Source organism: Malaclemys terrapin, chromosome 15 (assembly GCF_027887155.1).
Source record: "Malaclemys terrapin pileata isolate rMalTer1 chromosome 15, rMalTer1.hap1, whole genome shotgun sequence".
NCBI lineage: Eukaryota > Metazoa > Chordata > Testudines > Emydidae > Malaclemys > Malaclemys terrapin.
The window spans coordinates 5,041,735-5,060,637 of NC_071519.1; the positions used below are offsets into that span (position 1 = coordinate 5,041,735).

Here is an 18,903-nt window from a genome sequence, read left to right on the forward strand (position 1 = left end):
GAGATTTGCCTAGTTTTACAACAGGCTACATACAAAGCACTAGTGAAGTCAGTGCAAACTTAAATTGCATATAGATAATGACTTGTTTATACTGCTCTATAGACTATACACTGAAATGTAAGTACAAGATTTGTATTCCAATGGATTTGTTTTATAATTGTACGGTAAAATGAGAAAGCCAGCCATTTTTTAGTACTAGTGGCTATGACACGTTTGTATTTTTATGTCTGATTGTGTAAGCAAGTGATTTTTAAGTGGGGCTACGCAAGACAAATCAGACTCATGAAAGGGGGACAGTCGTCTGGAAAGGTTGAAAGCCACTGCCCCACATGATTACCAGATTAGCCATCTCTCTGTTGTGAGGGGGTCTCTTTTTAAACTGTTCCAGACCTTTGATCTTCTGGGTCCCAGGTCCTGCTCATCTCACCCAGTTCTGTAAATTGGTTGGAACAAGGAGGGAGAATATTCAAAGCAAATAGTTTGAGCGTTGTGTTTACCAAGGAGTGGCTCGTCTTCAACCGTTCTCCTTGCCTTCCTGTTTCTAGTCCAGTTTCCCTTTATTTTATGTACTTTTTACAAATATTATTTTCACTTATAAGAACGGCCATACTGGGTCAGCCCAAAGGTCCACCAACCCGGTATCCTGTCTTCCACAGTGGCCAATGCCAGGTGCCTCAGAGGGAATGAACAGAACAGGCAATCACCAAGTGATCCATCCCCTGCTGCCCACTCCCAGCCTCTGGCAAACAGAGACTAGGGACACCATCCCTGCCCATCAATGGCTAGCCTCCATTAACTTATTTAGTTCTTTTTTGAACCCTGTTATAGTCGTGGCCTTCACAACATCCTCTGGGAAAGATTTCCACAGGTGGACTGTTTGTTGTGTGAAGAAATACGTCCTTTTGTTTGTTTTAAACCTGCTGCCTATTAATTTCATTTGGTGACCCCTAGGTCTTGTGTTATGAGTAGTAAATAACACTTCCTTATCTACTTTCTCTATACCAGTCATGATTTTATAGACCTCTAGCTTATCCCCCCTTAGTCGTCTCTTTTCCAAGCTGAAAAAGTAACAGTGTCATTAATCTCTCCTTATATCGAAGCCATTCCATATCCCTCATCATTTTTATTGCCCTTTTCTGTACCTTTTCCAATTCCAATATATCTTTTTTGAGATGGGGCGACCACACCTGCACACAGTATTCAAGATGTGGGAGTACCATGGATTTATACAGAGGCAATATGATATTTTCTGTTTTATCTATCCCTTTCTTAATGATGCCAAACATTCTGTTCGCTTTTTTGATGCCACTGCACATTGAGTGGATGTTTTCACAGAACTATCCACAATGACTCCAAGATCTCTTTCTTCAGTGGTAACAGCTAATTTAGATCCCTCCTCTCTTCTCCATTGCATAGTGCCTAACCGTGCCCCTTCCCATCTCTTCCCTCCCCGCTGGGACCCCAGCCACTCCCCCTGAATCCATATATTCCTCCCAGCCACAGTGTGACCCCTTCCCTGCCACAGATGGGAGCTTTCTTGATGATGTCATCAGTTGGCAGTGAAACTTCTGGGGGCTTGGAGGGCCTCACTTCCCTCTCCCCTGCCTGAAGCAGCCACAGTCTCACTTCCACGCTGGCTTCTCAGGTCTTGGAGTCCGTCCATCCCTGCTGAACTCTCGTGGCCTGATCCTGATTTTTTCATGTTCTCCTTTTCTAGAGAAATGTAGTCTGTTACTCCTGGAATAGAGGATCTAATTCCCCAGCTGTCTCCACACCCTGGGGGATTTTCATATCCTCTCCTGTTACACCTGACTTGCTATATTCCTTAATTCCTCAAATGGAACAGGGAGAGGCCGTGGCACCATCACTTTAACAAACTTTGTACTAGCCACAAAGTGGGGGAAGGGAGAGGGCGGAGAGGAGGGAGTGGGGTTTTGGGGGGAAGAGGCGGTGCAAGGGCGGGGCCTTGGGGGAAGATGCGGCGCAGCGACAGGGCCTCGGGGAAGGGGCAGGGCGACGGGCAGGGAGAAGGGATGGTGCGAGGGCGGGGCCTCGGGGAGAAGGGGTGGTGCCACGGTTCAAGCGTCCGTGGCCACCTCACTTTTAGGGACCTTCCGTCACTCCTGCTTCCCTATCACTCTCATTATCTTTGTTTCTCTCTGTCATTAGAAGCAGGCCCACGGTCACTTCCCCTCTGGCTGGAGTCTTTACTTTCTGGGACATGGAGTTTCTGTCTCTGTGTTTTAGGAGCCCCTTTGCTGAGGAGTGTCTGGCTGGGTGTGTTCCCAGCAGAGATGGGGATCGTTAAATGCCTCGTATGCAGATTGTCCTGCACTTTTGAGTACCTGGGGAGCTGGCTGTGGGATTGTACTGCTTTAAAATGGGCTGGGGTTAAAGTAATAGAATGTTTTTTTATAACAAATGGCCTATGAATTCACCTGGTCTTCCTTGTTTTCTTTCCCCTCAGCAGGGTATTCAGTTTCCAAACCTGACCTGATCTCCCAGCTGGAACGAGGGGAGGAGCCATGGGTCCTGCATCTCCAGGGTTTAGAGGAAAGAGAGATCCCGAGAGGTGCCTGCGCAGGTGAGGGATCATTAAACCAACACAGTCAGTGCCTGAAGGAAACAGCTGGGATTCCCTACACAGACGTTGTGCATTCTCTGGGTTCAGAATTGTCCTCAGCAGGTGTCATATCTTCAGGGCAGCTATCGCTCATAGCTTCCTGCCCACCCTGACTGACACCTGGCAATAGATCCGTCCCTGATCTCCCTTCCCCCAAGTGTTTGGATGGGATGTGAAGGGAGAATTGATCCCCCTCTACTCTCCCCTATGGGGGAATTCAGTCCCTGATTTATTTTCCCCGTCTTTCTGGTATTTATTTTGGTTTGCTCGCCCTTTTTCCAGCCCTGTTTCTGAGGCTTCTCCCTCTATCCCAGCAGGTGCTGGGATGGTGAGTGAGAACAAGGAGCAGAATCCTCAGCAGGAAGATGCTGAGCAAGTGGAAGCACATGTGGGATTATTGCAAAGACCCAGAGGGAACCCGTTCAGAAGCCATGAGCAGGGAAAAGCCAGTGAGAGTCAGCGCAGGCCAGAGAGGCTGGAGGGAAACCAGCCAGAGGAAAAAGTGAATAAATCCATTAATTGTCAGGGAATTCACAACAACCTCAAGGAAACCATAGCCCAGCAGAGACTCCCCACAGGCGAGAGAAACAACACATGCACTGAGTGTGGGAAAAACTTCAGTTGCCGCTCTGGCCTTATTAAGCATCAGAGAATTCACACAGGGGAGAGACCCTACGAATGCAGTGAGTGTGGGAAAACCTTTGTTCGGAACTCACACCTTGTTACGCATCAGAGAATCCACACTGGGGAGCGACCCTACGAATGCTACGAGTGCAGGAAAAGCTTCAGCGACAGCTCAGCCCTTGTTACGCATCGAAGAACCCACACAGGGGAGACGCCCTACGAGTGTCAGGAGTGCGGGAAAAACTTCACTCGGAGCTCCAACCTTATTATGCACCAGCGAATCCATACGGGAGAGAGACCCTACGAATGCTATCAGTGCGGGAAAACCTTCGCTCGGCGGTCGAACCTGATTAGACATCAGAGGATCTATACAGGCGAGGGTCCCTATACATGCGCCGAGTGTGGGAAAACATTCCATCAGAGCTCGGCCCTTGTTTATCATCAGAGAATCTGCAAAGGAGATAAACATTGTGAAAACCCTGTCTAGGGCTGGCAAAAGATTTTTTTTTCCTTTGTCCTCTAAGACTTTTGTTAATTCCCACATATTGACCTTTAAGCTGTTTGGCCCCTTTGCTTCACCGTGTTCTCTCAGCTCCCCTAGGCAAGTTGCCTGCTTTTGCAGTTTGCCCTTTTCTGGGTGAATCCTGTGGTCCTGTCTATCAATTCCATTGTCCTTTGAGTCTTGGAAGCGTGTGTATGTTCCATCTGCCAGAGGTGTCCATCAGCCCCCAGTGGGAGAGAGAGGGGTGACCTCAACTAGCTAAATCTACCTGGGCCTCATGTCCCCTAGGCCAGTGGTTCTCAAACTTTTTTTTTCACGGACCACTTGAAAATTGCTCAACAGACCACTTAATGATCTTTCCAAATGTTGTTTTTACCGTTGGCTAACTATTGGAAAGCGCTTTGGATAAAAGTGCTACATAAAAAAAAAAATAATTAACGTTTTTTTGTTCTACAAATAAAAGCACACGATTCATATTTTAGTATCAGTAGTCTTATCTTTCTAATGCAATGGATGTGCCCTTTCTCCCCCGCTGCGGCAGTCCCCGAGTGGAGCTGGGAAGGAGGGGAGTCTCTCCTCAGCAGCCGCAGCCCTGGAGCTGGGAAAAGTCGCCTTTCTCTGGCTGCCACAGCCCTTCACTCCCAAATTCCCCCCATCCCCTCTTCTCACTGCAATTCCCCCCTCCCACCTCCCCCCTATTCTCCCCAAGGCCAACACCTCTTCTTACATGTGCGTCTTCTCCAGGGTCCAGGCACCTAATTCGTGGAGCCACGCCTGTCCACTAATTAGGTGGGTGGCCCTTCATTCTTTTCTGTGTGGCCGCTCAGGCGCGCACCTGAGAGGGAATTATCCATGGACCACCTGAATGGAGCTCACGGACTACAGTTTGAGCACCTCTGCCCTAGAATTTTCCTTGGAATTAGCTAGCTGGAGTTAACTATTGTGACATAAAAAACACAACTATTCTTGCTGGCAGGACCCCTGGCCTGATTTTATGACCTATGACCTGCTTTGTGTCTCTTGGGTGATTTTATGCTTACTAGGGGTAAAAGGACATTATGGGAGTGTAAGATTGGTAGGCGTGCATCGCTCATTAGCTTGGCACTTGTGGGGTGGGGAGGGCAAATAGGTGAACATGAGTGAATGGGTTATTAAGCTTGCTACAGTTAAGGACCTATTCTATTAGTTTAAGGTTTTGTGGGAGTAGTTATGCTAAAGGTTGGGATTTAGCAAAATAGGGTAGGCCGAAGGAGATAATCCCAGGTCAGATATTTTGAACGCTCATATTTGGAAGCAAACGAGTGATTGCAACCAGGGATAGCACCCCACAGGATTCTGCAAGAGGGGAGGGGGCATTAGCAACTCAGTTGCTATGTAGCAGCTAAGCAGTTAGACCGCGTTGATCAATAGGAGTTATTAAGAATAAGTGATGCAAATCATGAATATTAATACTTGACACTTAATTCTGGACACCCACAAAGGCCACATAAAGCAATTATGGACCTTGTTATAACCAGGGTAAAGGATCAAATATGGTATAAAGCCATACACTTACCATAAGGAAGGGTATAAAATGCCATACCCAGTTCCCATTTTTCTCAGTTCGTTGGGTCCCTGAGACCGTGTAAATGGAATCAGGACCTCCCTTCTGGTGGGCTCCACCTCTGTTGCTAATAGTCTCTTTACTTGCAAGAGTGTGAGTACTGTATGTACAATGAAATATAAGAATAAGGTCAATACAGATGCTCCCCGAGTTACATAGACCCAACGTACGCAAATCCGAGCTTACGGAAAAAGTTCGTAACCTAGAAATAGGAGTTATTTATTTATTTATTTTGCATAATGGTCCGAGATACGTTTCCGACTTACGCAAAATTCGAATTATGCGAGGCGTTCCAGAATGGAATGCTTGCGTAAGTCGGGAAGCGTATGTATGTTGAGCCTGTCTTATGATTTCAGTGATGGTTGTCTATATGACATAAAGTTTCTGTGTGTTTCACCAAATTCCATCTTCTCAATTAACTTGACGGAGCAGCCTAGGAAAAGAACCTGTTATTTGTGACAAGCGCACGCTGCACCCCAATACATTAAGTGTAATATGATGTTTCCTCATCACCGGACCTAGCCTCCATCACCTTTCCTAGTCTAAACAAACCTGGAGCATCACATTTATACTTCTCCTCCCTCTGCAAAGCAATTTTTAGAGTCAACATATTGCCTCATTCTTCTTCGAGTGATTGCACTTGTCAATTGGACTTCAAGTGGTGCTATAATTTATCCGGCAGATGAGAGCTGGTGGGGGAGGAATTACACAATGATAAAAGATTATTTAATTGTAGCCGAGATGATATAACTGGTTGTCAAAAAACAACAACAAACTATAACAGAGGATTTATTTAAATCGGAACAAACAGAACCGGATTCCACCAGCCTATAATACTGTTAAATGGAAGAAGAAAGTAAATCATAAAATAATAAGTTTGAACTAGGGCTGTCAATTAATTGCAGTTAACTCACGTGTTTAACTCAAAAATTAACTGTGATATAAAAAGTTTATCGTGATTAATCGCACTATTAAACAATAGAATATCAATTTAAATTTATTAAATATTTTTGGATGTTTTTCTACATTTTCAAATATATTGATTTGTATTACAACACAGAATATGAAGTGTACAGTACTCACTTTATATTAGTTTTTATTACAAATATTTGCACTGTAAAAATGATAAACAAAAGAAATAGTATTTTTCAATTCACCTCATACAAGTACTGTAGTGCAATCTCTATTGTGAAAGTGTAACTTACAAATGTAGATTTTTTTTTGTTACATAACTGCACTCAAAACCAAAACAATGTAAAACTTTAGAGCCTACAAGTCCACTCAGTCCTACTTCTTGTTCAGCCAATCGCTAAGACAAACAAGTTTGTTTACATTGACGGGAGATACTGCTGCCTGCTTATTTACAATGTCACCTGAACATTTACAGTGTTTTTAAGACCCGGCTTGACAAAGCCCTGGCTGGGATGATTTAGTTGGGGTTGGTCCTGCTTTGAGCAGGCGGTTGGTCTAGATGACCTCCTGAGGTCTCTTCCAACCTTAATCTTCTATGATTCTATGAAAGTGAGAACAGGCATTCACATGACACTTTTGTAGCTGGTATTGCAAGGTATTTACTTGCCAGATATGCTAAACATTCGTATGCCCCTTCATGCTTCAGCCACGATTCCGGAGGACATGCTTCCATGCTGGTGATGTTCGTTAAAAAAATAGTGTGTTAATTAAATTTGTGACTGAACTCCTTGGGGGAGAATTGTATGTCTCCTGTTCTACTTTACCTGCATTCTGCCATATATTTAATGTCATAGCAGTGTCAGATGATGACCCAGCACATGTTTGATTTACAAACACTGTCACTGCAGATTTGACAAAATGCAAATAAGGTACCAATGTGAGATTTCTAAAGATAGCTATAGCACTCGACCCAAGGCTTAAGAATCTGAAGTGCCTTCCAAAATCTGAGAGGGACGAGGAGTGGAGCATGCTTTCAGTAGTCTTAAAAGAGCAACATTTTGATGTGGAAAATACAGAACCCAAACAACCAAAAAAGAAAATCCATCCTCCTGCTGGTGGCATCTGACTCAGATGATGAAAATGAACATGTATTGGTACACTCTGCTTTGGATCGTTATCGAGCAGAACCCATCATCAGCATGGACACATGTCCTCTGGAATGATGGTTGAAGTATGAAGGGACATATGAATCTTTAGCTCATCTGGCCCGTAAATATTTTGCGACGCTGGTTATAAGAGAGCCATGCGAATGCCTGTTCTCACTTTCAGGTAACATTGTAAACAAGAAGTGGGCAGCATTATCTCCTGTAAACGTAACCAAACTTGTTTGTCTGAACGATTAGCTGAAGTAAGACCGAGTGGACTTGTAGGCTCTAAAGTTTTACATTGTTTTATTTTTGAATGCAGTTATTTCTTTGTACATAATTCTACATTTGTAAGTTCAACTTTCATGATCAAGACATTGCACTATAGTACTTATATTAGGTGAACTGAAATATACTATTTCTTTTGATTTTTACAGTGCAAATATTTGTAATAAAAATAAATATAAAGTGAGCACTGTACCCTTTGTATTCTGTGTTGTAATTGAAATCAATATACTTGAAAATGTAAAAAACATCCAAAAGTATTTAAATAAATGGTATTCTATTATTTGAACAGAACAAAGTAAGTCACCAAGCAAAATAAAGCAAAACCACACAAATCTAAGCCTAATACAGGAGTGGCCAACCTGTGGCTCCGGAGCCGCATGCAGCTGTTCAGAAGTTAATAGGTGCTTGCATAGGTGCTCACTCCGGGACTGGAGCTACAGGTGCCAACTTTCCACTGCTCAACCCTAGGCCCTGCCCCCACTCCACCCATTACCCCAAAGCCCCCACCCATTCCTCCCCCTCCCATGAGCCTGCTGCACCCCTGCTCCTCCCCCCTCCATCCCAGAGCCTCCGGTACACTGTGAAACAGCTGACTGCGGTGAGCAGGAGGCACGAGAAGGGAGAGGGAGGTGCTGGGGATGGTGGGGGGAGGCTGATGGGGGCTGCTCATGTATTACTGTGGCTCTTTAGGAATGTACATTGGTAAATTCTGGGTCCTTCTCAGGCTCAGGTTGGCCTCCCCTGGCCAATACGTTAAGAAACTGATTACACTGCTCTACAGCCAAAATGCTTCTGAAATAAATGTAGTCAAACTTTACTAATTCTGGGTCGCTAAGAACGAAAATGATGCTTAAAATTGTTGATTGGCTCTAGTTTTCAAGATATGCTATTGGGTCAGTATATACGACCCTTGACTTGGGAATGGCAGAGGATAAGTGAGTTATAAAGGGAAGGGATCTCAATTTAAACCAGAAATGACTAAAATACATCTTTGACTGGATCTATGAATAAATCTATGACTGGGTTTGGACAGTATTTGCTTTTTAGGCAAAACAATGAATGATGCAATCTGAAGCTGGTATTGCGTCATACATGATATGAATTGCATCATATTATTCCTAGAAGTCATGGATGATGCATCACTCTGCTGAACAGATTGCCCTATATCAGCTCTAGAAATCATACAGTGTCGTGCTCTCTTATTTGTCAGTGTTTGATTTTACAAAGGGACACATTTCTGTTTAGCCAAAGTGAGCAGAGATGCCTCGTACTTGTGTGAACAGTGCAGATAACTTCTGCTATGTTTGTGGTGAAGTGACTTTTGCATCACAAAAGCGCAGTATAACTATGGTTAAGAAAGCCTATCACCTTTATTTTGGCTGCAAAATTGGAGATCAGGACAAGAGGTGGGCCCCACACATATGCTGCAACACTTGTGCAACAAATCTTTGCCAGTGGTTGAACAGGAAAAGGAAATCTATGCCTTTTGCAGTGCCAATGATTTGGAGAGAGCCAACAGATCATCCCAGCAATTGTTACTTCTGCATGGTGCCTCCAGTTGGGAAAGGTGTGTCAAAGAAGAAAAAGTGGACTGTGCATTATCTAAACATTCCATCAGCTATACGCCCAGTACCCCATGGAGAAGGACTGCCGATTCCTGATGCACCAGAATCATTCTCACTTGAGTCAGACGAGGAAGAGGAAGAGGATGAAACTTCTGGTCCTGAACCATCAATGTCACAGGACCCACATTTTCTCCCATCCTCCTCCTCTGAACCACACCTCATAACACAAGGTGAACTGAATGACCTTGTCAGGGATTTGGAACTACCCAAGAGTAAGGCAGAGCTGTTGGCTCCAGGCTACAGCAGTGGAATCTCCTGGCAGGTGATGTTAGGGTTTCCATGTTCCGTGACCGTCAAAAGGATCTTGTCCCATTCTTCTTCATGGAAGGTAATCTTGTAGCCTGCAACAACATCGATGGTGTGCTGGCAGCCCTCAACATCGTTCCCGATCCAGATGAGTGGAGACTGTTCATTGATTCATCGAAGACGAGTCTTAAAGCAGTTTTACTGCATAATGGCAATGTTTTGCCATCAATTCCAGTTGGTCATGCAGTCCATAAGAAGGAAACCTATGACAACATGAAACAACTTTTGAGGTGCATAAACTATGACCAACATCAGTGGCAGCTTTGTGGCGATTTGAAGGTTGTTGCTCTCTTGCTTGGTCTGCAGACTGGATACACAAAGTACTGCTGTTTTCTCTGCGAATGGGATAGTCGTGCAAGAGATTCCCACTACATCAAGAAAGATTGGCCACTCTGACAGTCATTGGAGCCTGGAGGAAAAGTGTTCAGCATCCACCACTTGTTGAATCAAGGAAGATTTTGTTACCACCCCTACACATCAAGTTGGGTCTGATGAAGTACTTTGTCAAGGCCATTGACAAAACACAAGCAGCTTTCAAGTACCTCCATGGAAAATTTCCAAGGTTAAGTGAAGCTAAGATAAAGGAAGGTGTCTTTGTTGGTCCTCAGATTCGTGAACTTCTTCGAGATGATGCATTTGACCATACACTGCGTGGCAAGGAAAAGACAGCATGGAAAGCCTTCCAGTTAGTGGCAATAAATTTTCTTGGAAACCACAAGGCAGACAACTACAGGTTGTTGGTGGAAAACCTCCTCAAGGCATACAAAAGCCTTGGTTGCAACATGTCACTAAAGATACATTTTTTGCACTCTCATCTAGATTTTTTTCCACCGAACTGCGGAGAAGTGAGCGACGAGCACGGCGAGCGATTTCACCAGCACATTGCAACAATGGAGAAACGCTATCAGGGTAAATGGAGCCCATCAATGCTTGCAGACTATTGCTGGACAGTGACAAGAGATGCTCCATTTAATGAATACAAGAGACAAGCCAAGAAGCACCGAGTAGACACTGAATAGGACTAAACTATGTACATAATAGTTTTTTGCCTTTTGTTTCATAATAAATTTTATTTATATAACCCTTTTGCTGATTTTTAAAGTGTTACATAAACAGGACAGGTGAAATATTATCATGTAAAGCAACCATAAACACATGAAAAGACCTAGGTTTACAATTTATGATTAAAAGTCTATTATCTACACAATATACATAGACATCAAATGTAAAAACTTAAATATCTTAGAAACAGTAGCCAATCAGTTGTTTTAATTGTCATATTTGAATTCAGCACATCAAAATACATAATAAATAGCACATTTTATCTCTGAAGCAGACGACTTCTCAAAAATTGTAGACCAGTGTTATAGGTAAAATCTCACCCTCAGAGATGTTCCAATAAGCTCCTTTCACAGACTAGACTCCTTCCTAGTCTGGGCCCAATCCTTTCCCCTGGTACAGTCTTTGTTAGATCCAGCAGATATCTCAGGTGGTACCCAGTGGCTTTCTCATAACTGGCAGCCCCCCTCCACCCTTTATAGCTTTGGCACAAGGCGGGAATCTTTTGTCTCTCTGGATCCCCACCCCTCCTTCTAAATGGAAAAGTACCAGATTCAGATGGATTCCAGTATCAGGTGACATGATCACATGTCCTGTGAGACCCCAGCCTCCATTCTTCCTGGGCTGGCCCACACATACACAGGAAGGATTGCAACTAAACAGAGCCATTAACAGTTCATTGATTCTGAAGCATGCTTAATGGCTTCTACTTGATATTCACTAGGAGAGTGATCAAGCACTGGAAAGGGTTACCTAGGGAGGTGGTGGAATCTCCTTCCTTAGAGGTTTTTAAGGTCAGGCTTGACAAAGCCCTGGCTGGGATGATTTAGTTGGGGATTGGTCCTGCTTTGAGCAGGGGGTTGGACTAGATACCTCTTGAGGTCCCTTCCAACCCTGAGATTCTATGATTCTATGTTTACATCAGTAATACAAGTTTATATCTTATTCTCCTAACTCCAGACATAGAAATAATACATGCAAACAAATAGGATGAACACACTCAATAGATTATAAGCTTTGTAATGATACCTTACAAGATACCTGAGGAGTGTCTGGCTGTGTGTGTTCCCAGCAGAGATGAGGATAGTTAAATCCCTCATAAACAGAGTGCCCTGCACCTTGGAAGCTTCCCCAAGCGTTTTACTGCTTTACAATGGGCTGGGTTAAAACCAATAGACTCTTCTTTGTGAGAAATGTGCCATGAACTCCCCTGATCTCCCTTGTTTTCTATCCCCTCAGCAGGGTTTCCTGTTCCCAAACCTGACGTGATCTCCCAACCGGAACAAGGGGAGGAGCCGTGGGTCCTGGATCTCCAGGGCTCTGAGGAAGGCGAGATCCTGAGAGCTGTCTACGCAGGTGAGGGATTATTAAACCAATTCAGAAACTCTCAGTGCCTGAAGGAAAGAGCTGGGACTCCCTGAAAAGGCCTTGGGAGCTCTCAGAGTTCAGGAGTATCCCCAGGAGGCCTTGTATCCTATGGACAGCTATCGCTCCTGGCTTCCTACCCATCCTCACTGACACCTGGCAGCAGCTCCCTACCTGATGGGATGTGGAGGTAGAATTGTTCCCCTCCTCTCTCCCCTAAGAAGAAGAGTTTTCGAGAATTCAGCTACTAGATTTTTTCTGTCTCTCCAGCTCTAATTTTGCTTTGTTTCCCTGTTTTCTGCCCCTATTTCTGAGTTTCTTTCTCTGTCCTAGCAGGTGCTGGGATGGTGAGTGAGAACGAGGAGCTGAATCCTCAGCAGGAAGATGCTGAGCAAGTGGAAGCACATGGGGAATTATCGCAAGGATCCCAAGGGAATGTGTCCAGGTGTTGTGTGCAGGGAAAAACCTGTGAGAGTCAGGACAGGCCAGAGAGGGAGCAGGGAAACCAGCCCAGGGAGAAAGTGAGCAAATCCATTAATTGTCAGGGGACTCACCAGAACTCCAAGAAAATCACAGCCCAGCAGAGAATACCTACAGAAGAGAGAAAAAACACCTTAATATACATCAGAGAATCCACACAGGAGAGCGCCCCTATAAATGCTCTGAGTGCGGGCAAACGTTCCCTCAGAGCTCAGCCCTTCTTAAACATCAGAGAATCCATACAAGAGACAGACCCTATAAGTGCTGCGAGTGTGGCAAAAGTTTCACTCGGAGCTCTACCCTTACTAGACATCAGAGGATTCACACAGGAGAGAGACCATATAAATGCTGTGAGTGCGGGAAAAGCTTCGCTTTCAAATCAGACATTAATATACATCAGAGGATTCACGTGGGAGAATGCCCCTGCAAATGCTGCGAATGCGGGAACCACTTCAGTCAGACCTTATCACACATCAAACAGGCCACAAAGGAGAGAGACTCTATGAGTGCTGTGAGTGCGGGAAAAAGTTCACTCAGAGCTCAAGTCTCATCAGTCATCAGAGGATCCACCCACGAGAGCAGCCCGTGAATGCGGGAAAAGTTTCATCCGGAGCTCACACCTTAATAGACATCAGCGATGTCACAGGATAGAGACACACCATAAACACTTTGTGCAGGGCAGAGAAAAGATTGTTTTAAAGGCATTTGCTAATTCCCACACAGGGACTTTTTAGGGCTGTTTGCACCATTTGCGTCACCCTGTTCTCTCAGCTCCCCCAGGTGAGTTGCCTGCTTTTCGTTTGCAGGTTGCCCTTCTCTGGGGTGAATCCCATGGTCCTTTCTACCAACTCCCTTCTCCTGCGAGTCATCATGGGAGTGTGTCTCTCTCCTGCCAGGAGTGTCCATCAGCCCCATGGGTGGGAAATAGGAGTGACCTCAAGTAGCTAAACTGAGCAAAAATGAACCTGGGCTTTGCCCCCTCTAGGATTTTCCATGAAGTCGGCTTGCTGGAGGTAGCTACCCTAATGTAAACACCCCGCTAGATGTGCTGTGCTGACATAGCCCAGGCACAGGGGTTGGGGTTAGCTAGCACCTTCCCCTTTGACCTGTGTTAATCAACACCCATTTTCATACTCAAGACAAGCCCTGAGCACTAGCAGAGCGATTGTTAGAGTCACCAAGCTCCCCCTTTGGCGACAGATTGTCTCATCCCCAGTTGTTCTCATGCTGGTCCAGGTTGTGCTGGGCAGCAGGTATTTTTCTTTTTGCCATTTCCCTTATTGAAAATCTATTTCAATATAACAAAGAGGAGGAGCAGGAGTGGGACAAATGTATCATTTCAGCCTCTGTGACACCGGAAGGAAATGGGTTGAGTCGCCGGGATTACCTCCTTCCCCATCGCCGTCACTAGGCCCGCTCACTCCAGCAGCGTTGGCGTCTGTCTGAGCCACAATGGAGTTTATCCACCTCTGTTCTATGCCTCCACCTCCCAAAGAGTGTCTGCACTTCATAGCAAATTGATCCTAAATCCGTTAGGACTGAGATGAAAGTGTCCCAGACCTGGATGGGAAATTTCAGTGGATCCCAAAAACAGTGTGATCATTCCGAGACTAAATCCCACTTTCTGTCTATTGACAAAGTCACTTCTGGTCTTTTCCCTGCTGAGCTGAGATCGTTTGCAGATGAGAAGGTCGGCAGTTTTTCCCTATTACTATGAAGCTTTTTTTTTTTTTGTAAATAACACGATTCCATAATAATGAACTGCTGTTGAGTGAAGCAGGTTTGAATGGATCAGAGGAGAAGGCGATGGGGGAATCTGCTCTCCTGATTTTTGAGTCATCAGATGTAACCTGCTCTGGAATTTCATTTTATATGAAAGAGAAAGTGACTTATACCGCTTTGTTGCGGGTTTTTCTCTCTCTCCTGAAGGCCATTTGGTCACATAATTGAATATTAGTTTTGTTCTCCAGGATGTAGCTCAGATTTATCGGGGACTTTGGGAGAAATGACTGTTTCCTAGAATAATACTTTCTCATTTTATTTTTCTCTTTCCTGCACCGCTGCATGATGACATGGAAGAAGCTCGAGTGCAGTTCGAGCCATTGGGCGTGCTACCAAGAAAACAGTATTGGATTTAGGTCTCCACTCTAAAATGGTGAACAGCAGCACACCCGAGATTGTGCAACTAACTGAAGTAAATGGGTGCATGTAGCCAATGATTTGGGAAACGCTGTCCCTGTCTGTGTTACTGTGGAGAAAACAGAAGTGGCATTTTTGATGAACTTGCCCTTGGTAGATGCTGCAAATGTGCATTGAAATGAAATCAGTGTTGTATGTGAGAGAGCTGCAGAATATCTGTTCTTAATAAGTTCCCCTCCTTTGATGATTTATGGGGATTCTGATGCAGAGTGTTTCTAGTCCCTAATTTAGACCTGTGCCACCAGATTAAAGAAATAAATTGGCCGTGTTTGGGGAATTCATTCCTCACTAACACTGCTCAGAATTTGGTTGGTTTTGTAAAGGATTCTATTCCAGAGGAGTGTAAATGTACCCTGACAAAGGCCAAGGATTTGGCAAGAACTGATTTTCGCCCCAGAGAGGAAGCTGTGTGGAACTATCGTCCAGATAAAACTGTTTGATTGTTTTTAATACCACTCCCTAATTCAGTGTCACTGATTAGAGTCCCAAAGGCTGCCCGGGCTCGAGTGGAAGGTCCTTCACTATTTGGATCCAAGGATCCATGAGGCAAAGTGAGAAATAGTTGATGCCTTCAGAGGAGATTCCTGCCCCAGCCTGATTGAGCATCAAGGACTTCCATGCTGTTTGATTCCCTCGTCCATTACTGTCATTCTATGTGTCAGGCTCCAGTTTCAGACTGCTGGATAGACGAATGTTGAATCCTGATTCTATGCTGTTGTCACTTAGTTTTGCTCTTGTGTCTGATTCAGTTGTGCATGTTGCATGCACCTCCTGCTACTTTGAAAGACTGGAAGGTGTGAATATAGAGCTGAGGTCCTTTTTCTCCTGATGCAAACCTTCCCACGAAGCATGAGACCCCTTCCACCAACACTTACATCAGAAGGACCAGAGATAAATGAACTCACAGATGTGGAAAGCTACTATGCTGGTGTAGACTACATTTACACAGTGCTCACTTGGTGGAAATGGGGCTTAAAATGAAACAAACCTGTATCATAAGATTTCATAATCTTTGACTATGTTCTTTTTACCATTGAAAATGATGTTAATTATTGGTTAAAGCCTAACTTAGTGCTAACCTGAATTATACTGGAACACTGTGACTTACATTGGTTTGCTTTTTGTTAGCCACCACTTCCTATATTACTAACCTTAAAAAGTGTATTTGATGTAAAACACCCTTTGGACTAAGGTGCTCTGAAGTACAATATCCCTCCAAGGCTGAGGTGGGGGAATGTAAGAGACAAATATTGTATAGGAGAATACAGACCCAGACTTCAGTTATTTCTGTTTCAACTGGAATTTGTTTTGACAAGCTCTAAAGTAAAATTACTTAAGGAGACAAGTTGTGTAACCTTTTACCCAATTAGACTGTATGGGTCACTGAGTTCCCCTCTTTTCTGCAAAGCGAAGATATATAACGTCTGTCAGGAGATGTCCACGGTTCTTTTTATGAATGGTAATGGATGCATGCGGCAAGAGGTAGTTTGTTTGTTGGGGAGGAGCTCCCCGTTATTTTTATGGGAGCTGAGACCCCTTTTCTTTTTTTAAGGAAGCCCATTGTCACAGTTCAGCCTTTTAACCCTCAAGCCAGGCTATGGAAACCTCCCCAAAACTGTCCTTAGATTTCATTCATTTTTGATATCTTTGGGATTCAGCCCTCCACAGTGCATGTGGCTCACAGCAACCAATATTTTAACAACACTTGTGTGTTTAATGGGACTTTTCCAAACTGACCATAGCCTGAAGTCACCTCACTTGAAATGGATCAGGCCACATTGTCTGTATCCAATATGTAATTCACACCTGATTTGCCTGGAAACTTCAGGGGAGTGACCGCAATGTGGGGTGATCTGGAATCGTCAACCATGAAGACCAAGGTAAAGGTGGAAGCCCTTTTGCGCCAGGAACCTGTCTAAGAAAAATGGACATTCCAGGACTCCCAGACTGATCCCCTCTGGGGAAGGAAGTTGTAACATCAACACCAGGCTGTGCCAGCCTTGACCTGTCTCCTCGTACCTGAGAGAGCTTGGGAACGTGGAGTATGGAGCTGGCAACCCCATCGCCTGGATCCTTGACTGCAGCTCTAGCTCCTACTCCACAGGAGTCCAAAGAGCTGCAGCGGTGGATTCATTTGTCAGTTTCAATATCTGATTGTTACTTGTTCTGTTTTTTATCAACTGGGAGTCATCCCAGCCTTCCTGTTCTACTCCGGTGGTACAGTGGGGCTCAGTGCGTGCACGTGTATATGAAACCTGTCACATCCATGCAGGAAAGGAGCTAAAAAGAATAATTCCCAAACCTAAATAACCCTAAAATGCTGCCCTACAGAATGGTTGAATATGTGCTCCTCGTTCTGTGAAAGTGGTCAAAGAACCTGATCTGTTGGATACATACCATTAAAATTCTGTATATTAAGAAGGCCTGGCAGAAGGCCCCAGGATTGGCTGCCCTGGCCAGGGACGTGGGGCTGGAAGGTTCCTTCCAGAGGCAACATGTGGGGCAGTCATGTGTCCTCCCCCCCCCCCCATGTTTACATTGTGCCCCTCCAGTATCAGGAGGTACAAGTCATCTCTGCTGGGAGGGGTAGCTTGTACCCCACTGTAACATTATTTGGAAGGGGGTGTCCTGACTCCCTGGCAGACGACCACTCTCCCTCCCCTGCCACTGGAGGGAGGGGCAAACCTTTACCCATGTCTTCAGCTCTCCTCCTTCCTCAGCTGCAGGAGATCTCTAGGCTGTGTTAAAAACACTGCGTGGCAGTTCTGGCCAGCGGGTGGTTGGAGCTGGCCGTGCTGGCTGCAGAGTCCTGCTGTAACCTCACTGTCACCGTTCAGGGCAACTGCACCTGGATTCCCCCACCGTGGTCACCCAGCAACACCCTCCCTTAGACTTCCCAGCCATCACCTCTTGGGTAGACACACGTGTCTCTCCCTCTCCTGAACAGCGTATTTCCAGGATATACCAACCCTGTTTACAATGTAATATCCCTCAGCAAGTCCTAAACAGCCAGCGCATGTCCTTTGCTGTTTCTGCAGTGACTAAGAGCAGATTCACTGCCAACAGTGATACCCACCCAGCTCTTTGGTGCAATCACGTTTAGTCTTCAGCGGAAAGCATTGCCCAGAAAACATTAAAAACAAGGAAAGAACCGGAGATCACCCGAACTCCAGCAAGGGCTCTGGTTGGGGATTTGTCCTTCAAACCCCATCACAGCTTTTTCTGTCATCACAACAGCTTTTGCTCAGAACAAGCCCCCACCTCGTTAATCTGTAAATCTCTCCTTTATGGGGTTTGGGGTTCTGTGATCTGGGAATGGAATCACAGGGTCACCAAAGCACAAACCTGTCCGGGGGAGGGGGGGTCAAACAGCACATTCTGCCCCAGCCTGACTCTGGTTCCCCCAATCCCATGAGGTTTGCCTGCACAGGTTCAAATCCTGCTCACAGCAAAGGGCCAAGCACCAGTCCCATGGATGGGCAGTGGGGGTTTGTGCTCCTAGTTCACCTTGGTGCATCTCAGGATCCAACCTCCTGAGCTTCTCTGGATGATGCTCAATGACGAAGGAGAAGGGGGGAGGGGGATCCCAGAGAGAAAGACCCACATCAGCACAGACTGAACAGTGAGGAAATGGGGTGGGGGAAGCAGGCAGAGGTTACAGAGAAGCCTATTTAACCACAACAGGGACACTGTCTCTTAAAGGAGGGAGGAGGCAAGTGCAGCATGTTTAGGATGATGGTGGCGAAAAGAAAAAAGGCTGGATTCAATGCAAGATGAGACCAAAGGAGGGGAAGGTGAATGGCAGTTTCACACAGGACCACGGTGCTCTGACACCCCAGTTCTGGGCACCCTGGACAGTCCTAGCTAGAGAGAACAGGCAAACAGGGACCCATCCCCCTGCAATGAACCTTTCCTGGCAGAAGGCCCCAGGGAGCACTATGAGTTGTACTGGGAGTGGGGGGCCCTCGGGACAGAGGGCAGCTGAAGTCCCTCAGATGTAGGTGAACTAGGCAGAATGAAAGAGCTTCACCCCCCTTCACAGCTGGGACCGAGGGGCAGCAACAGCTGTTAGGGTCTGTGACCAGGATTGGGGAAAAGACAAGCAGATGGACCAGATTCCCAGCTGATGTTAATCGTCCTGTCTCCGTTGGAGTAAATGGGCCAGAACCTCA

At 45.4% G+C, this 18,903-nt stretch overlaps 1 protein-coding gene across 1 annotated transcript; it reads left to right on the plus strand.

Annotated features, from left to right (window-relative positions):
• Positions 1 to 2,506: 2,506 nt before the first annotated feature.
• On the plus strand, positions 2,507 to 4,225 carry LOC128823089 (zinc finger protein 3-like). Its single transcript, XM_054005179.1, has 2 exons — positions 2,507 to 2,584; positions 2,938 to 4,225. The coding sequence occupies exon 2, from the start codon at positions 2,949 to 2,951 to the stop codon at positions 3,732 to 3,734; it is 786 nt and encodes a 261-aa protein (XP_053861154.1). The 5' UTR covers positions 2,507 to 2,584; positions 2,938 to 2,948; the 3' UTR covers positions 3,735 to 4,225.
• The last annotated feature ends 14,678 nt before the right edge of the window (positions 4,226 to 18,903 follow it).

Excerpts from the sequence above, each read along its gene's own strand:
- LOC128823089 (XM_054005179.1), top strand. The coding sequence starts at position 2,949 with ATGGTGAGTGAGAACAAGGAGCAGAATCCTCAGCAGGAAGATGCTGAG.